Source organism: Chionomys nivalis, chromosome 1 (assembly GCF_950005125.1).
Source record: "Chionomys nivalis chromosome 1, mChiNiv1.1, whole genome shotgun sequence".
In the NCBI taxonomy this organism is placed as follows: Eukaryota; Metazoa; Chordata; class Mammalia; order Rodentia; family Cricetidae; genus Chionomys; species Chionomys nivalis.
In genome coordinates, this window is record NC_080086.1 from 139,573,976 (window position 1) to 139,592,886 (window position 18,911).

At 43.9% G+C, this 18,911-nt stretch overlaps 1 protein-coding gene across 1 annotated transcript in view; it reads right to left on the reverse strand.

Annotated features, from left to right (window-relative positions):
- Fkbp9 (FKBP prolyl isomerase 9) overlaps nt 1-18,911 on the reverse strand; it is a 48,901-nt gene that overhangs the window by 2,384 nt on the left and 27,606 nt on the right. Inside the window, exons 6-9 of the mRNA XM_057787660.1 lie at nt 18,330-18,475; nt 9,764-9,950; nt 4,279-4,424; nt 1,838-2,001 (exon numbers count right to left, since the gene is read on the reverse strand). Of these exons, the coding sequence (XP_057643643.1) occupies nt 1,838-2,001; nt 4,279-4,424; nt 9,764-9,950; nt 18,330-18,475 (643 nt within the window). The remainder of the gene's footprint in view (nt 1-1,837; nt 2,002-4,278; nt 4,425-9,763; nt 9,951-18,329; nt 18,476-18,911) is intronic.

Sequence of the window (18,911 nt, forward strand, 5' to 3'; positions counted from 1 at the left end):
AGGGTGGGGTTAGGATCAAGGTTCAATAAATGAAGAAGTAAAGCAAGTGGTTGGATATATGGATGCAAAGTGGGGAGATAAGCTGGGGCTAACTCTCCGAATCTGGAATACTGGCAGACATTAACCCAAGGGGCGTGGTAACACTGAGACAGGAGGAAGGCAGAGAGAATAAGGAACATGGTCCAGGGTCCAGCCTGATACCCTCCCACAGGAAGATAGCAGAGAGGGGTCTGAAAAGGAATTTCCAACAAGCAGGCATGATAAGAGCAAAAGGGGGTCCTGCAAGAGTACACAGAAGTAGTGCCAAAGAAACAGGACCAGAGGCAGTGGCACTGAGGTACAAAGGCTTGACAAGAGTGGCTTTAAAAAAGAATGGACGGGGCAGGAAAGATGGCTCAGTGCTTAAGAGTGCTGCCTACTCTTTCTGAGGACCTGGGTTTGTGAGCACCCACGTGGTGGCTCACGACCATCTGTAACACCAATCCCAAGGCATCTGATGCCCTCTCTGGCCTGCATGAATGTGGTACAGGCATACATGCAGGCAAAAAAAAAAAAAAAAATCCATACACATAAAATGAAAATAAAGAATGAAAAGCTGCTCACAGTGGGAAGCTAAAGTCCCAGCTATTTGGAAGGAAGATGCTTTGAACTTAGAAGGGCTAGCCTGGGCAAGAGAGGAAGAGAGGAAGAACCCACCTCATAAAAACAAAATAAAGCCAGGCACAATGGTGCGCATCTGTATTTCCAGCATTCAGGATAATGAGGAAGGGAGACCATGAGTTCAAGGCCAGCCTCAGCAAAACCTCCTCTCAAAACAAAAGAAAAAATAAAAAAATGCATATAATAAAAGAACAAACAAACAACAACCAAAAAAAAAAACACGGAGCAAAAGATAAAAGGGAAGTAGACCAGACAAGTCTTTTGCTGTAAAAGGAGCAAAGAAATGAAAACTCTGGAAAGACATAACACAACATATAAAATAATCGCGCTGGGCAAGATGGTGCATGCCTATCACTCCAACACAACACAAGATCACACATTCAAGAGCAGCCTTGGCAACCCACGGACACCATGTAGCAAACACAAAGGAGAATGGACAGAAGAAAACCAAAACCATGTGTGATAGTAAAAGGAACATTCCAGGTCCAGGAAAAGCCGATGGTGCAGGAAGACAGAGTTAAGACTGGAGTGTGTGCTTGAGTGGAGCAAGTCATGAGCTCTAACTCCAGGCGCTGTGACAGCACAAAAGACTGCTGAGCTCCCCTAAGAAGCCACGGCCCTGGTCACACACTAGGTAGCTGAGACCTTCCAGGGGCCACCGCTTTCTCTGCAGGGTCTTCTAAAACTGGTTTTCAACTTTCCTAATGTTGCAACCTTTTAATACAGTTCCTCATCTTGCAGTGACCCCCAACCATGAAATTATTTTGTTGGGACTTCATAACTGTAATTTTGCTACTGCTATGAATCATGATGTGAATACCTGCTGTGCAGGAATCTGATATGCGACCCTGTAGGGGTCGCAACCGACAGGTTGAGAACCATTGTTCTAAAACACAAGCAGACCTCTCACTGGGCTGCTGTGAGGGCAGCAGCTGGAGAACATGTGTCCAGGCAGACCTGCTGCGAGCACCCAGTGACTGGGAACTGAATCCAGATCTGTGCATCTGAAATGTCCCTACACCTCTCAGGAGCTCTGTTCCTGCACGTGGGAATGTGTATGAAAGTCCTCAATGCACACATGAGCTAGTTACCATCATTTGCACACCCAGCCCTGTCCTCGGCACACTGAATGAACCCCTGAACAACTGCAGGGCCTCCTCTTACAAAGGCCATTTACCTCCTCCAGGAGAACTTCCCCATTGCCATCCTTGTCGATCTCTTCAAAGAGGTTGGGAGACACTTCACCATTCCATATGAACATGTACCCCTCCGGAAGGCCAGAGACAAGCTCCAGCAGCTCAATGTCAAACACCAGGACGGCACTGCCAGGCACCTCTCCATCTGTGCAATGAAACACAGCACGGTGTTAAACCGCAGGCTGACCCATTTGGGACCATTCACCCATGCTGCCCTCTGCAGTATCCAGCTGCCATACCCAAGGAGGCCACTAATTCCCAGCTAGTGACCCCTCACAGAGGCCTGAGACCAGCTTAAAGGAGGATGACCAGAATTTTTTTAAAGGAATAAGATAAGCTAGATCCCTGAATATCCCATACAGGAAGGATGTATGTCTTTTCATGAAACCTGAGTCTCAATTTACAAACAAGCTAAATGTAGAGGCTGGGGAGAGAGCCTGAGTTTAGTTCCCATTACCCATATCAGGCATGGGCAGGCAAAATGGCTCACCAAACCTGAGTAAGGTTCCCAGGACCAACTTGGTAGGAGAAAACTTACACCACAATTTGTCCTCTGACCTCCACACACATGTACACACACACACACACACTCTCTAAATGAATAAACGAATGAATGAATGAATGCTAAATAAAACATTTAGCCCGGCACGGCGGGACACACTCATAACCCAGCGCTGGGGAAGCAGGGGAGAGGTAGAGACAGACAGGATGCCTGAGCCCAGCCAGTCTGGCTTATTTAACTCCCAGGCTAGTGCGAGACCCTGTTTCAAACAACAAGGTGGATGGCACCTAAGGAAAGACATTCTGCATTGCCTTCTAGCTCCACACATGCATACACATGCACTCACAAATCCACGTGACCCACACAAACATTCACATGCGTAAATGAAACAATTCTATGTTTATGCGGAACACAAAATGAAACATAGGATAAAATCCTCAGACCAGGTGTGTTGGCCATGCCTGTAATCCTGGCACTTAGGAGGCTGGAGTAAAAAGACTGAAAGTTTGAGGCCAGCCTGGGCTACACAGGAAAATGTTGCTTCAGAAAACCAAAAAAGTAACAACCATAGGAAAAGTATTTCTTGTTTTATTCTTTGGTAAAAACAAAACATTTGAAAGCCACTGGTAGGGATAACAGTTGTGGAATCTTTTCTTCCTTTTGAGGTGCCAGAGACCAAGCCATGGCCTCCATATGTTCAGCCAGCACTCTGTCGCTGAAATATACTCCCAACCCCAACTAGAGAATTTTAGGATAAATTTAAACTGCAGAACTTTAAAGACAATAACAATGCCTGAAAATTATATGGGTTAATATATACAGTAAGACTCAAAAGAAGTACTATATGTATTAAAAATAAATACTATAATTATTAAAAATTATAGGTTATAGTTTTGAAATTTGCTTTTTAGTTTTGGTGTTGGAGATTAAACCCAGGGCCCCATGCGTTTCAAGCACAAGCTTTTCCACTAAATTATATTCTGTGTTACATACAGTAAATAATATAATTAATTATATGTCATAAGAAAAGTCATAAAGGACACACACAGTTTTTGGAGCATTTTTCTGGGATAAGCTTGGCAGTAACTGATCTATTTTGATATTTCTTTTCATCTGGATTTTTGGTTTTGTTTGTTTATTTTTGTTTTGTTTTTGTTTTGAGACAGGGTTTCTTTGTGTAACAGCCCTGTCTGTCCTGAAATTCCCTCTGTAGACCAGGTTGGCCTTGAACTCACAGAGATCCACCTGCCTCTACCTCCCAAGTGCTGTGATTAAAGGTGTGAGCCACCACTGCCCAGCATGTTTTTTTTTTTGTTTTTTTTTTGTTTTTTTTTGGTTTGGGTTTTCTTTAAGAAAAAGAAGATCACTCCAGTATGCCACACACTTTTACAAACTGGCACCCTTTGGTACCAGCTGTCTGCAGTGTACACACCATAAAGGAATGCTCTGGAATCATGATCTAATAAAGTGAAATATACCCCTGCAAGGATGCAGCAGCCAGCTTTTCCAGAGCACAGAAGCAATCTCTAGTGTAGAGCATCTTCCCTGACTTATAGGCGGCAGAGCAGTGAACAGCTTTAGCACTCCACCTGGTCCAGGAAATAGTTCTAAAGAAGCAGGCAGCCTGACCCCGAATCACCCAGACCCCTCCTCTGAGGCCTGGCAGATGAACCTGCAGAGCATTGTTTTCTTGAAGCTTGACCTTTCTAAAGCAGTCGGGGGCAGTGGCATTGGGTCTTTAAATGAAACTCACAGGGTCTTTAAACAAAAATGCTCAAAATTTAAAACAAAAAAAACCCCACAAACCTCACCAACTCTGCAGTTTTAACATGGAAGCAACATCTATGGCTCTAATTATGGCACCAAAAGCCCAAAGTTTAGATAGGGAATTTCCCAGCAGTCCTGAACACCATCGCTTACCCACGCCGGCCTCTCCATAGCCCAGATGGGGCGGAATGATCACCGTTCGCTTCTCTCCCACACACATCTCTCTGAGACCCATGTCCATGCCCAGCACGACCTGTCCAGATCCCAGCACAATGTTGTAAGTTTTGCCCAAGTTCCACCTGAAAAAGAGAAGAAATGAATGAGGGCCCTCAATGGTGATGGAGGGTGTTCTGATCAACTCATACAGTTCTGAGGAAATGTCAGACAGACCCATGGCAGGGCACGCTGTAAAACAACCAGTCCGCCCATTTCTAAACTGTCAAAGACATGAAAACCAAGACAAAATGGCCATTCCACAGTACAGGAGCACACTGGTTTGGAAACTTACTGCTCTGAGGGATCCTACAGGGATTCTGGTAAAAAGGAAGTAAGAGCATTGAGTGACATGGATATATTCCTGGTGACGGCTGGCTCTCCAGCAGCTCCAGGGAGTAAGTTCTTTATATCTAGGTAGGCATTTTATGAGAGTGTAAACTATATAATGTAGTTAGGAGCCTGGATTTGATTTTATTTATTGCTGACTTATTTAGAAACAGGTAGCCCAGGATAGCCTTGAAATCACCATGTAGTCCAGGATGACCTCAAACTCCTGATCCTGTTGCCTCAGACTTCCAAGTGCTAGCATTGCAGGCAAAAACCAGGCTGAAGCCGGGCGGTAGTGGCACATGCCTTTTCACAGCATTTGGGAGGCAGAGGCAGGCAGATCTCTGTGAGTTCGGGGCCAGCCTGGTCTACAAGAGCTAGTTCCAGGACAGGCCCCAAAGCTACAGAGAAACCCAGTCTCAAAAAAAAAAAAAAAAATGGCAGAGGAAAATGGCTTTTAGGTTCAAGGCCTGAAGTAGAACCCTGGTGTACAGCTAGGAGGTAGCCCAGCCATTAAGACCACTTAAGAATACTGGCTCTGCTATTTTATTTACCCTGGGAAATGTAAACTTGGTTTCTTTGTCTACCATGTAAAGATAATAATTGTAGATAATAAATATGCTTAACATAGTAGAAAGCAAAAAAAAGGGTGTAAGACACTGCAATCTGTACAGTCTCCAACTCCCAAGATCCCAATGAGAGTTTCATTGACCACAAAGTTCAGGGATCCGGGGGACCCTGCTGAGAAGTTAGCCCCACAGCCTCAGCCATGACTGAAAATCAATCACTGCTTCAAAAGCTACAGCACTCCTGCTACTTCCCAAAGGCAAATGATGGCTTTCACATTCTTTATTCCCTTGGTGCCCATCACCAGGTGGTGACAAGGAGCAGATGTCTCCTGAGGATTACAGTCTCCCAAGCCTCCACAGGCCAGGGCGGCCACTTCCTTCCCTCCTTCCCAAGGCCGGCTGATGTTCAGAATCCAGCAGACCCAAGATGACCCCCTGTGCTTACCCTACCTAGAAAGAAAATGACCCAAAGGCAGCACTGACACAGGACATCCTCAGGAGAGGCCTGCCAAGGAGCCACCTCTGACCTACTGGCTGTCACGCCTTTCTCTAGGCTGCCTCTCTCTGGTCCCAGCTGGAAGCAATACAGGTCTCTGAGCCTTAGAGAATATCCAAGACCTTGCTGACCCCGTAACAAACACCCCATTGAAACACAAAGACAGTAAGAAAATCCTCTAAGCAAACAACTCCATTATTTCTTTTCTTTGGGGTCTATATCTGTTTATTTACTTATTTTGTGGGATTGTCAAAAGCCACCCTCATTCCTCTTTGTTCTACCACCCCTGACCCCCAGGCTTCCTGCTTCCTGTCATGAGTCCCCTCAAGCGCTCTGGCTCCTTGCCCAGTCTCGCACTGAAATCTCCATGTCTTCTGGAAGTAGCATTATGCTAAAGTCAACTGAGAGAAGGGAACCTCAGTTGAGAAAATACCTCCATGAGATCTGGCTGCAGTCGAGCCTATATATACGGCATTCTGCATCTCTTAGTGAAAGATGGGAGAGGACCCAGGCCATTGTGGGTGATGCCATCCCTGGGACGGTGGTTTTGGGTTCTCTAAGAAAGCAGGCTGAGCGAGCCATGGGGAAGCAAGCCTGTAACACACACACACACACACACCATGGCTGTTGGGAACATGAAGATCCTGGTGCCCACTGATTTCCAGTGAACCCAGGGTTGTTCATTCAAAGCGAAGGATGTTTTTCCAGAAAGCCAGGAACTGGAAGGTGTAGTGGGAGCTGCGGGCTAGCGTTCCTGCCACCCAGCTCCCGGCCGCCTGGCTAGCTCATGCCCCAAATAACGACACACAAACTGTATTCATATAAACACTGCTTGGGCCATTTCTATTAATGTGTATAGCACCACAAGGTGTGCTTACCAGGAAGATTCTAGCCTACGTCCATCCTGGGTCGGAGCTTCATCGCATCTGCCCTGGAGAAGAGCGGCATTGCGTCCGAACTCACTTCCTCTTCCTCCCAGCATTCTGTTCTGTTTACTATACCCACCTATGTTCTAACCTATCAGGCCAAGCAGTTTCTTTATTAATTAACCAATGACCTTCCTCCATCAGGAAGTGGTTAATAGTCGGGTGATCTGCATTATCTGTTGAGCCATACAAAGCTCCTACAACAGGGACAGGAAGATGGCTAGCAATCTAAATGACTCTTATATCAGGGGCTCCCCGAGCTCCCACAACCAGGACTGGAGATACCTAATAGTCTAAGTGACCCTTACACTATCTGTAGAGCCAGAGGTTCCCTCAAGCTCCCACAAACAGGACCAGAGGTGGCTAATAGCCCAAATGACCTCTACACTATCTGTATGACCAAGACCAGGCCTCCTTAGGCCTTTAAGCTAGTACAGGTATCTCTAGAACCCTATTCTTGAAAAATATGGCATGTACCTTGAATCAGGTTTCTATGTAACAATGCTTCTTTGTGTACCATAAACTGTACTACACCAGGAAACCTTTTTTTCCAGATGATACTGTATCTAAATTAGTTGGGAATAAAATGCCTAATATCAGACTCCCTGAAGTCTTGATTCAGGGTGACAATGTCAACCTTAACTGACGTTTTCATTCTCATCTATCCATAGTTCATTTTCCTGCTGGGATACCTGCAGGGTTCCCCTCAAATGGCCTCTGAATCATCTCCTGCCTCCAGGTCCTTGCCCAGTTTGAGTTCCCGTCCTGACCTCCTTCAATGATGAAGCCAAATAAGCCCTTTCCTCCCCAAGTTGCTTCTGTCATGGTGACATGACATGACATGTGATGGTGGCATGCTTCATCACCACAGTGGAAACCCTAGTCTATTGTACCCACGTAGGGTTTGAGGTGCCTGCCGCCTTCCTATAATTCCTTTATTTGTAACTTCACACACTAAAGAGACCTGGAAGGATGTGTGTTCATCCCACATATTGCTCTGCCTGTGGATTTCCATGGGACACAGATGACTCCCGAGGCACAAAATAAAGATCCCCTGCATCCCATGGCTCCCACTCATTAAGAATACGGTGATTCCACCAAACATAACAGAGAGCAGGAACTATCACTCACCCTCGCTTCCCTTTCTTGGTGTGCACAGCAGAGCAGGGATGGTAGCAGAGACTTCCACTGTGCTAACCTTCTGAACCACTTTTAGGAATGTGAGCTAGCTAGTCATTACCACTAACTCTGAATACTTCCACAATCAGTGACTGGCCTGTCATAAGCCTGTGAATCTGGGCCACCAAATTTAAGGGTATATTTCATTAATTCTAAAATGTGGACTTTCCCCCTGACACACACATCTTAACATCTCTGTGATTATGACAGATAGAGCATCATTATTTCCTGGAAAAATACTTTTGTGTTCTTAGAGATACATAAAATAGTATGTCATTCCAACAATGAATGAGCTTTTGATTTGATGAAATAACTCTAGATGTAACAACATGCAGGACCTTGTCAGGTTCTCAGAGTTAGAAGGCTGAAGGACCAGGTAAAAGAGAGGCACCTCCATGCCCAGAACAAACTGCAACCCTTACTTATATGAAGGAAACTCTTTCTGCTCCCAAACTCTGGGCTCAGGGATCTGAATTAGGCTCAACACAAAAGTGGATGTTCCCATACAGAAATATAAAGTCTGAAGATGGTCCTTTCCCAGACAGAAGACAGGCTTCACTTCCAGACTCAACTGAGACTTGGGGATCAAGGGGTTACTTTATTTTGTGATTTCCAGGTTTGTTTCTATCACCTAACAGTTATAAAATGATCCTTTGTGTTTCAGATACTGGACAAACAAAAGAAAAAAATCACTAAGCAAACCAGGTGCCCCTAAAGTATTCAGATCATAACAGACACAAAAATAAGTTAAAGCCAGGAAATGAAAACAGAGTATGGGGGCTGGAGAGATGGCTCAGTGGTTAAGAGCATTGCCTGCTCTTCCAAAGGTCCTGAGTTCAATTCCCAGCAACCACATGGTGGCTCACAACCATCTGTAATGAGGTCTGGTGCCCTCTTCTGGCCTGCAGGCATACACACAAACAGAATATTGTATACATAATAAATAAATAAATAAATAAATAAATAAATAAATAAATAAATAAATAGAAAACAGAGTATGTAAGGAGACAGACAAAGAAGGAGCAGTGATTCCTACCACGAATTCAGGGATGTTTCTGGAATCAGGAAGGACATGTAAGTAGGGACAAATGTTCACCAGCAGAGAGGCCAAGCAGTCTGCAGCCTGCGCCACTGTGCAGGGTGGGACCCCAGTGAGGACACAGTTTCTGTAGCAGACTAAGACAAAAAAAAGTCCCGTGTACCTCACTCTAACACTCGCTCTTACTTGTTGTTGGGATATTTGATCTTTCTGTGAAACTCCGAGACTGTGTTAATAAAATTAATCTTGGATTAGGGGGCATAGCCAGTAACTAGTTGATAAGAATTAGCCATAGAGAGGATGGAGGACCCAGGAGGATAGAGAGATGCATAGGAAGGAGTAAGGAGGGGCTTAGAATGTTACGAGCCTTTTTGGTTTGGGGGCGGGAGGAGAGATGCCCTCTTGCTGAGTGTCCATCTAAAATGGAAGTCCAGCTGGTTGCTTCACAGCTTCTCTGATCTAGCAGGTTTTCACCCCAACATCTGACTCCTGAGTCTTTATTGGTAAATAAGACATCTTAGATAAAAACAACACTTAAGGGTCTCACTATGTATCCGTATTTGACTTTAACTTTCTATCTTCCATTGCAGCTTTCCAAGCAACAGAATTACAAGTGTATGTCACTACATCTGGCTCCAAGGGTTTAGTTATTAAACATATATCTGACTTTGAGAAAGAGAGTTCCACCAGGTAAGAAACAGTCTAGAGCCAGGAAGATCTTCAGTAGGGAACTCTCAGAATGATACACTGAACACTAAGAAGTCTTACACTACACACCAGGGAGGGTTGGACCAAGAAACCCCTACCCAATATCTGATGAAGAGAGGAAGGTAGCGAGAACTACTATCCAAAGCTCCCTCCACATCTGGTTCCCAGGTACCCTTACGTGGAGTCCAGCAGAGTTCCATCCAGGAGCGAGGCATTGTAGTGGTACTTCAGGTAATCCCCCTTCTTACTCAGCACAGAGCAATCAGGAGGCTTGTAATGGGATGTGATGCTGATGGAATCTGAAGGGTTGTGGAAGTCAATCACATGGATGTCAAACACCAGCACAGCTGAGCCAGGAATATTCCCTAAACGGGAGACACAGGGAATCAATGAACAAGTCCACCAAGCTAAAGCACATTTGCCTCCCCAGTACTGGCAGGTGCAAGGAACCCAGGGACCCAGGCATGAAATTGAAGGGGAACTAGAAAAAAGAAGGCAAAAGGAATGTCAGACGTAATCTAATCTTCATTTTGCACTTGAAAAAAACTGAGGCACAGCTGATAGGAGTCATGAAACTAATTATGAGTACAACTTGAATTCAGCCCACTGCCCCAATTACTACGCATGAAGAGAGGCATGGCTCAGTGCAACGTAGGTCAGAAAACTCAAGTCTATGCCAATGAAGGCTCGCCCTGTCCCAACAGAAGAGGCAGCATAGGAAATGAACTGTAGGATAACAGTAGGTCAGTGTCCAGCCTACTAGTCAAGAAAAGCAAAACTGTCATAAACTTCATAAAAGAAACACAGACTGTACCATGCATATCCCTTTCGTTAGCATACCTAAATCAAAAAGTATCTAAAATGCATCCAGCTTGTTCCACACAGGGTGGGCATAATCAGGCCTGGCACAAATAAAGCAATTAGATGAGTGCCTGGTATTTAATAAGCACCTACTGCTTATATATATATTAGTCAATACTTGACATAATCTTCTATTTTCAATATACAAATGGGAAAACATGGGCACAATTTGAGGTTTGCCCAAAGTTAAGAGTTATGGAGAAATTTGTGTCTTTACCCTAAGACACATCTGTGGCTGTCGCTGCTGCGTTTGTGGAATTTTACGGTTTTTTAACAGGTCTCGTCAAAGCATCTGCACCCACAGTGTGACCCCACTAAGAACCAGGAAGTGGTGAGCTTCACTGAAGCTGAGAAAGGCTGGAGAGACAGGTTTGCAGTTAAGAGCACTTGTTGCTTTTGAAGAGGACCTGGGTTCAATTCCCAGCACTCACATAGTGGCTCACATCCATCTATAACTCTGGTTCCAAGGAAACCAATGCCCTTTTCTGACCTTCTCAGGCATTTCACACATATGGCACACATACATGCATGCAAGCAGACACTCACCGATATAAAATAAATAAATCTTTTTAAAACAGAATAAAACTGAAGTCAATCACTGAGGTCAGATCTCCAGCCAGTTTCCTATTTAACTTCAACTCAGACCTTGTTTGCCAAAGTAGTTGGGTGAAGTTGTTTCTTTTATTATCAATCATGAGTTTGGTCACTGGCCAGATGGCCTCTGGGCAATTACAGTGTAAAGAGTAATAATGACTTTTGCTCTTGAGATCGCGTATCTCTTGGCTTAGTGATGAGACTCCAGTTAGGATCAGGATCTCTATGTGTTCATCTGTCCATAGACCCCAAACCTCCACCTATGCGGAAGTCACCAGTCTATGATATCTCCTGTGCAAAGAATCCCTGAATCAAAGGTGGCTCTTCAGGACAGCTACTGATAAAGTTAGTAATAAAAAACATTGATGATTAAATAAACCGCCTTTTGGAAGAGGCTGTAGGCAAGACAGTTGTAAGTCAGTGATGGCAGGACCGCATCTTGACCAGAACTGCTCAGTTACAGGTACCTCTCGCCCTCTTCTTAAAGCTCAGCCTCACGTCACTAAAGATGGATATATGGGCAGAGGGTTTTCAGGCCACTTCATCTGTCCAGGGTGACCACTCAAGTCAATCTCATTGTTTCTCATCAATTATTATCTCTTTCCTTGGTATATTGGGGATGAGTCTGAACCTAACTTCCAAGGGCTTCCAGAGCTTTAACCTGAATGACTTTAGTAACACTGTGAATATACTTAATTTCTCCAATAGACAATGATTCTCCACATATGTAAGACCCTGTCTCAAAAAAAAAAATCAAATAATGTAATTTTCCACCTCTGAATACAAAAAAAAAATTTAAGGTATATCTAAAAAAAAATCACATCAGAACCTTAAAAATGTCTCAAAAAAATCAAATAATGTAATTTTCCACCTATGAATACAAAAAAAAATTTAAGGTATATCTAAAAAAAAAAATCACATCAGAACCTTAAAAATGTCAGCAGCAGTAGGGAGGCAGAGGCAGGAAAATTTTGAGACACAGCCTGTGTCAAAAAGAAAAATTAAAATGTCAGTGCCTGGGTCTCATTCTGGGATGTTAACAGTGGCAATCTTTTCTGAACTGAAAACAAGGTAAACACAGAGGCCTGGCCCACTGCCACTCAATCCCCTATAAATTACAGGTGATTCTCACTGCAGCAACATTCGAGGACCTGTGGGCCAGAAAAGGGCCAGGGATTTCTTTTCCTAGGTGACTGTGTTTAAGAAAAACTATGGTTGGGCATGGCGCATGCCTTTAACCACAGAACTCTGGAGGCAAAGGCAGGCAGACCTCTGTGAATTCTAGGTCAGCCTGGTCTACAGAGCACTAGACCAGTCTGATCTACATAGCAAGTTCCAGGCCACAGGGATACACAGTGAGACACTGTTTCCAAAAAACACAAGAAAAAAAGACTATATTGATGGCATGTGATTGACTAACCTTTCTCAGACATAGAGGCATAAGTAAGCAGACACTAAACTTGATTCGTGTAAATAAAATGATCTCTTTATGATGCACTGGGAAACAGAGCCTTCTACAGAAGAAAACAGAGTAAGTTTGAAATCTGCGCATTCCCGGGATCTGCTCCTAGCTTGCCAAGCACTCTGCTGATGACTAAGGCAACTTCTTTGACACAGACATCTTGGTCAGTCAAGAGACAGACACACACCCACTCAGTGAGCACTGTATTAGCACTAGGCTTGCTTGTCAGGCTCTAGGAAGTTAATGTGGGTCAGTCTCCCAGGTGCCCAGTTAACTCGGAGACACAAACATCCTAGCGAGGCCATCAATGAGGATCTAGGCTCTGTGTGGGCAGGGAGTTATTGTTTCTCTTATTCTCTGATGGGTTCCCAACACCTAAGCATGACCCTAGTGCATCTTCAACAGACCAGAAAATGAGAGTTCCTTCACCTGTAAAACCAGAGGACAGACCTTGAACCCTAAGGATTAGTCTTGAGCCCACAAAGAGCCGGTTAAGGCTGACGACAAAGGCTGCCAGTAGGCTGGCTGGCTGTCCCAGCAGAAAGCTCCACGTCCTGGCAGTTACTAATTCCCTTTGAGATGTCTGGAACTTCTGGTTTGAGTTCTCAGTTCACTATATATGGAAACCAACAAGCCACTGCCTAATGGGGACATAGACACATTAGAAAGGTCTAGGTCTGCTTGTGGCTCCATTCCGTGGCATTAAGCAAAAAGCTCAACTTTTATGGGTCTTACTATCTTATCTACACAGCGATTACAATAACACTTTCTGCTGTGTATGCTCAGTCATGTGTGTGTAAGTACACAGACACACATATGCAGGACAGAGGGCAAATTCTGGTGTTGGTCCATGAACACAGCCCACTTTTCTTTCTTTGTTTTGTTTTCTTTTCCCTTTAAGACATGGTCTCCCACTGTTCTTGAACTTAGCAAGTCATCTAGGCTCACTCAGGGAGCCCCAGAGATCCACGTATCTCTGCCTCCTTGGTGCACACACCAATACCGCCATATCTGGCTGTCCTATATGGGTATTACGGATCAAACATCTGGTCTTCAAATTTATATGACAAGCCTTATTATAGTAACACTGCCCACAGCTGTTTCCAGTTTTCAGTGAGCTTTTGTGCAAGCAGTCCAAGAGGGCTTGGGGAGAAGGCTCAGTCAGCAAAGTGCCTGCCACACAAGCATGACAAGTTGAATTCAGATCTCCAGAACACGTAAAACTCTGGGCACAGACTGCATGCCTGTAATCCTAGCCTGAAGCTCATTTAGCCTGAACTGAATGGATGAGCTGTGGGTTCAGAGAAACTCGGTCTGAAAAAAATAAAGACACCTGACATTAACCTCAGGCTCCATCCAATGTGCACACACACATATACAACAACACACACGCACACACAACCCCAGAGACAAGCGGGCAAAACAGCAATTATTTTGATCATTGTCTTTTTCCCTAAAAAGTGCTTAAAAGATAGTAAACCAGCAAGCCACAAAGAAGCTTGCTTCTGTAACAAGAAAGCTACACTTCAGAGCTGCAAACTTCAAATTGTCCTCAATCCAGAGCTGTCTTTGAGGAACACAGCAAGACAGAAAAGACCAGAATGATTCCACTCTGCTTTGCTAACCCTACAGGTGACACACTATAACAGAACAAAATGTTGGTAGATGCTGTGAGCTCCATCAGGGGCTCATTGCTGATAATCTTACTGAGACCTCATTAGTGCCTGGCACTCCAGTGTGCTAAGAGGAATTTACAAGCTAGGTAGAGCTGCATCCTACGTGTTTCTGGACCAGTGCTCCAGGGATCAGCATGTAACCGTCCCCAAAAGTCACTGAGCGCTAGCTAATCCAGAGCAATGATGCAGTCCCCCACACCCTCATCCTCACCCCCCACCCCCCGCACAAGAGTGATGTGGGATGTCCTTCTGGTCTGGGTGGCCAGGAAACAAAAGCACAGTCTCCGTTTACACAACACCACCTACGTTTTACCCTTCAACATGGGATTCAGGATGGAGCAGCCTCTTGCTCATAACATTTATGATTCTTTGGAAGTTTCCCAACGCCTCATTTAATTCTGTGCAGACCTCGGTCTCATACTTGATGGGGAGCCAGAAGGAAAAAATAGTTTAAGCAAATGGTTTTCATCAGTGCGTTCTTTCTTTTTTTTTTTTTTTTAAGACAGGAAGGATCATTCCTCAAGTCATAATGAAATAAAAACACTCAGAAACTACCTGTTTCTGTGTATGGTTGACCAGACCTAAAACCTGGCACAGTGTAAAACAGTAGTATCAAAACACTAAGCAGGACAGGAAGCAAGGCCCATTTTACCTATTAATTTATTTATTTATTCATTTATTCATTCATTTAGTTCATTGCAGAGGACTGAACCCAGGGCCTCATGTATGCTAAGCAAGCATTTTTACCACTGTATACTCCCCCATCTTTTTTCTCTCTCCTGTATCTTTCTTTCTCTCTCTGGAACAGGGTCTCATGTAGCACAGATTGGCCTCAAAGTCACTATCACCTCAGCGTAGTGGTTTGAATGAGAATGACCTCACAGCCTCATATATTTGAATGCTTGGTCCCAGGTGGGTGAAACCGTTCGAGAAGAATCAGAAGACACAACCTTGTTGGAGGATGTGAGTCACTAGGGGCAGGCTTTACAGTTTCAAAAGCCCATGCCATTCCTAGTTGATTCTTTCTGCCTCCTACATACAGATCTAAGCCCTTAGTTATTCATGCCACCATGCTTTCTATGCCACTGCTCTGCCATCGTGGACTCCAACCCTCTGAAACTGTAAGCCTAAAATAAATGCTTCTATGAGTTGCCTTGGTCACGGTATCTTATCACAGCAACAGAAAGTAACTAAGACACTGAGCATGCCCTCTGACTCCTAAGTCTCCTGAGTGAGGAGGTGACAGAATGCATTGCCACATCTGGCTCTAGCTCATATTTCTTTAGGTATGATCCTTTATGGCCCAGAAAATCAGAAGTTTAGGTCAGAGAGGGAAAAAAATGCTTCTCAATTGTACCCTCTAGTTTCTAATCAGTTTGATGCATCTTGGATCCTCTGTGAGGAAATCTCCAGAGAAAATTTTCAAGATCCATATTATATGTGAATAGAAGTCAGAAGAGGTCTAACAAAGTGAATATATGCAGCCAATGAGATCAGCCTGAATTCCAGCAGTAAAAGGAATATAAGCCCATGCTAAAAAAAGAAAAAAAAATTTGCATCAACTATTCCTAAGAAAGTCAAGCAACTCAGCAAAAACTAATGTAAGAAATAGAAATGCAGTAACAAAAACAAAAATAAACATGATTTCAAGTATTAAATACTATATAGCTATTAAAAGTATCTGTTGACAGGATAGAGAGCTGGCTTGGCAATATTAAAAGTTAATATTAAATACCTGTTGACATATAAAACTGTTAACAACAAATTGGAAGAGGGGGATTTCAACACAGTATGATGGGAAGATAATCTCTTTCGGGATATATGAGTGTGGGTAAACGTCTCCTTATTCTTCCTCTCTATCTTTGATAAAGGGCCTAGCTAGGTAGCCCAGACTGGACTTGAATTCTCCTGCCTCCCGAAAGCCATGAATATAGATACGTATATACCCCATACTTAGTATATACATTTCTTTTAACTTACAGATATATACAGATACACCCAAAAGTACAGAAATATCTACTACTGGGATAACAAATTACATCAAATTTGGGGACTTGCAATCACAAACACTGAGCTGGTGGGGGTGGGAGAGAAGCCAACAGAGAAGCACTTGCCTAGGATGTACAGGGTCCTAGGTTCCATGACCAGCACTGTAAGAGAGAGGGAAGGGAAGGGGAAGATAGAGGAGAGGAAGAGACGGCAAGCAAACAGACGCAGCTCTGGAAGTCAGAGGCACCGGCAGGGGCGTGCTCCTTTTGGAGGCCTCAGAAGAAAGAGTTTCCTTGTCCTGTACGTTGTGTCCTGTCTCCTCCCCACCCCAACCAAACGCAACCCACATCAGTGACCACAACCACATCCCCAGTCTCAGCCAAGCTTAGTTAGCTTCTCATCCAGCTCACATCCTGCCTCCCGCAAAGACACTCAAAGCATTCATTTCAGGGCCATCTGGATAACCCAGAACACCATCCCTGCTTCAAGGACCTTAGTTACACCAGAATATACCCTTTGAATAAAGAAATATTCAGAGGTTCATGGACACTTCTTAATGTAATATGCCTACCACAGTAGCATTAACTTCTGGTGGTGTGATTTAGGGAGGTTGAAGGTCTTAATCTTCTCTAATCCTAAAAATAAAATACATTTTTGCATCTATTTTTGTCTGGATTTTTGGTTGTAATTTGTTTTTTGTTTATTTGTTTTTGTTTTTGAAACAAGGTCTCAATTTAGCTCAGGCTAGCCTCAAATTTCTTATGTAGCCAGAATAACTACGAATTCCTGATTCTCCTGCTTCCACCTCCAAAGTGTTGGGATTGCAGTCACATGCCACATGCTGAGCTATTTCTATGAAGCGTTGGGATTGCAGGCACATGCCACATGCTGAGCTATTTCTATGAAGCGTTGGGATTGCAGGCACATGCATCATGCTTAGCTACTTCTACAAAGTGTTGGGATTGCAGGCACATGCACCATGCTTAACTATTTCTATGAAGTGTTGGGATTGCAGGCACATGCCACCATGCTGAGGTATTTCTACAACTTTTTAAAGGAAGTTTGCTCCTAAGGTGACAAAATGTCCCTGGAATTAAGGTTCTAGCTACACAACTCACTAAATTTGCTAATGTTGTTGAATTGTACAGTGATGTGGGAGTCTTCTGTTTTGTGTTGATTTCATTGCTTAAATAAAGAAACTGCCTTGGCCCTTTAGTAGGACAGAAAATTAGGTAGGCCGAGTAAACAGAACAGAATGCTGGGAGAAAGAAGCCGAGTCAGGCAGTCGCCATGATTCTCCCACCTGACACAGACACAGGTTAAGATCCTCCCTGGTAAGCCACCTCTTGGTGCTACACAGATTATTAGAAATGGGTTAATCGAGATGTGAGAGTTAGCCAATAAGAGGCTGGAACTAATGGACCAGACAGTGTTCAAAAGAATACAGTTTCCGTGCAATTAATTCAGGTAAAGCTAGCTGGTGGCTGGGAGCTGAGCGGTGGAAAGCAGCCCGCAGCTCTCATTACAGTACAGTTATATAGGGGGATTTCTTAGTGTGCAAAATAAAAACCAAAAGGGGGGGAGAAAAAAGTTACACTTACTTTCAACCACTTTATTTAAAATAAATAAATATAAAGGCAATTAAAATAGAGTGAAATGTTGGGACTGCAGAGATGACCCATCAGTTAAGAACACTGGCTACTCTTCCAAAAGATCCAGTTCAGCTCCTAGCATCAACATGGCAGCTCATAACTGTCTTTAACTCTAGTTGCAGGGAATCTAGTATCCTTTCCTGGCCTCTTCAGACAATGCATACATAGTACACTTACATACGTGCAGGTGAAATATTCATACAGGTAAAAATAAAAATAAATATATTGTATATAATATATAATCATACATAGATAGATTCATAGATAGAGTAAAATATTAATAATTGGTGAAACAAAGTAGAATTCACTGTGCAATCCTTTCAACACTGGTATAGATTTTAAATTTTTCAGAAAGGAAAATGGGTAGGGCACGCAGTTGCCCCCAAACAGCTCTAGAAATGACAGCCATCAGTGGGATGGAGTCTTACATTGCATCTGGCTTCCTTGTTTTGTCTCTGACCTGAGCAATGTGGAAGCAGCCAGTTAGTGAAGAGGGCAGGTAATACACACCTCTTCCTTCTTCTCCATAGCCCAGGTGGGGAGGGACCACAATCCTTCGCCTCTCTCCAATGCAAACACCAAGTAAGCCTTCATCCATCCCAGGAATCACATAGCCCTGCCCAATGTACGTGTCAAAGGTGTGGTTCCGTGAATAGCTAAGAAAGAAGAAGGAAAGGGTGAGGTCATTCATAAGGGACACCCACAGCAGCTGTAGAAATTACTCACAGCCCAAGAACGTGCTCCCTGGAATGGGGAGCATGTGGGCACTTGCAGAAACAACATGCTATACTGACGATGTGTATGACCACATTGTAAGAGGCATGGGAGTGAGAGAAACAGCCACATACAACAGAGCTGATGGGAGTTGCCTATCTCCTTCCCAGTTCCCTTTCGTCCCGGTATCAACAGTTCTCTCCTCCATCTTTCTTTTGAAATCAACTCAATACTATGAGTCTTCCTCTGCTTTTTCCCTTCCCACTCATACCCACAGCAGAGCATAAGAGGTGCTATCAGTGTTTCCTAACTCCTAAAGTAAGTACTGTCTAAACAATGACGGTGTTTCATTTATCACGTAATTTCACAGTGGGCCTT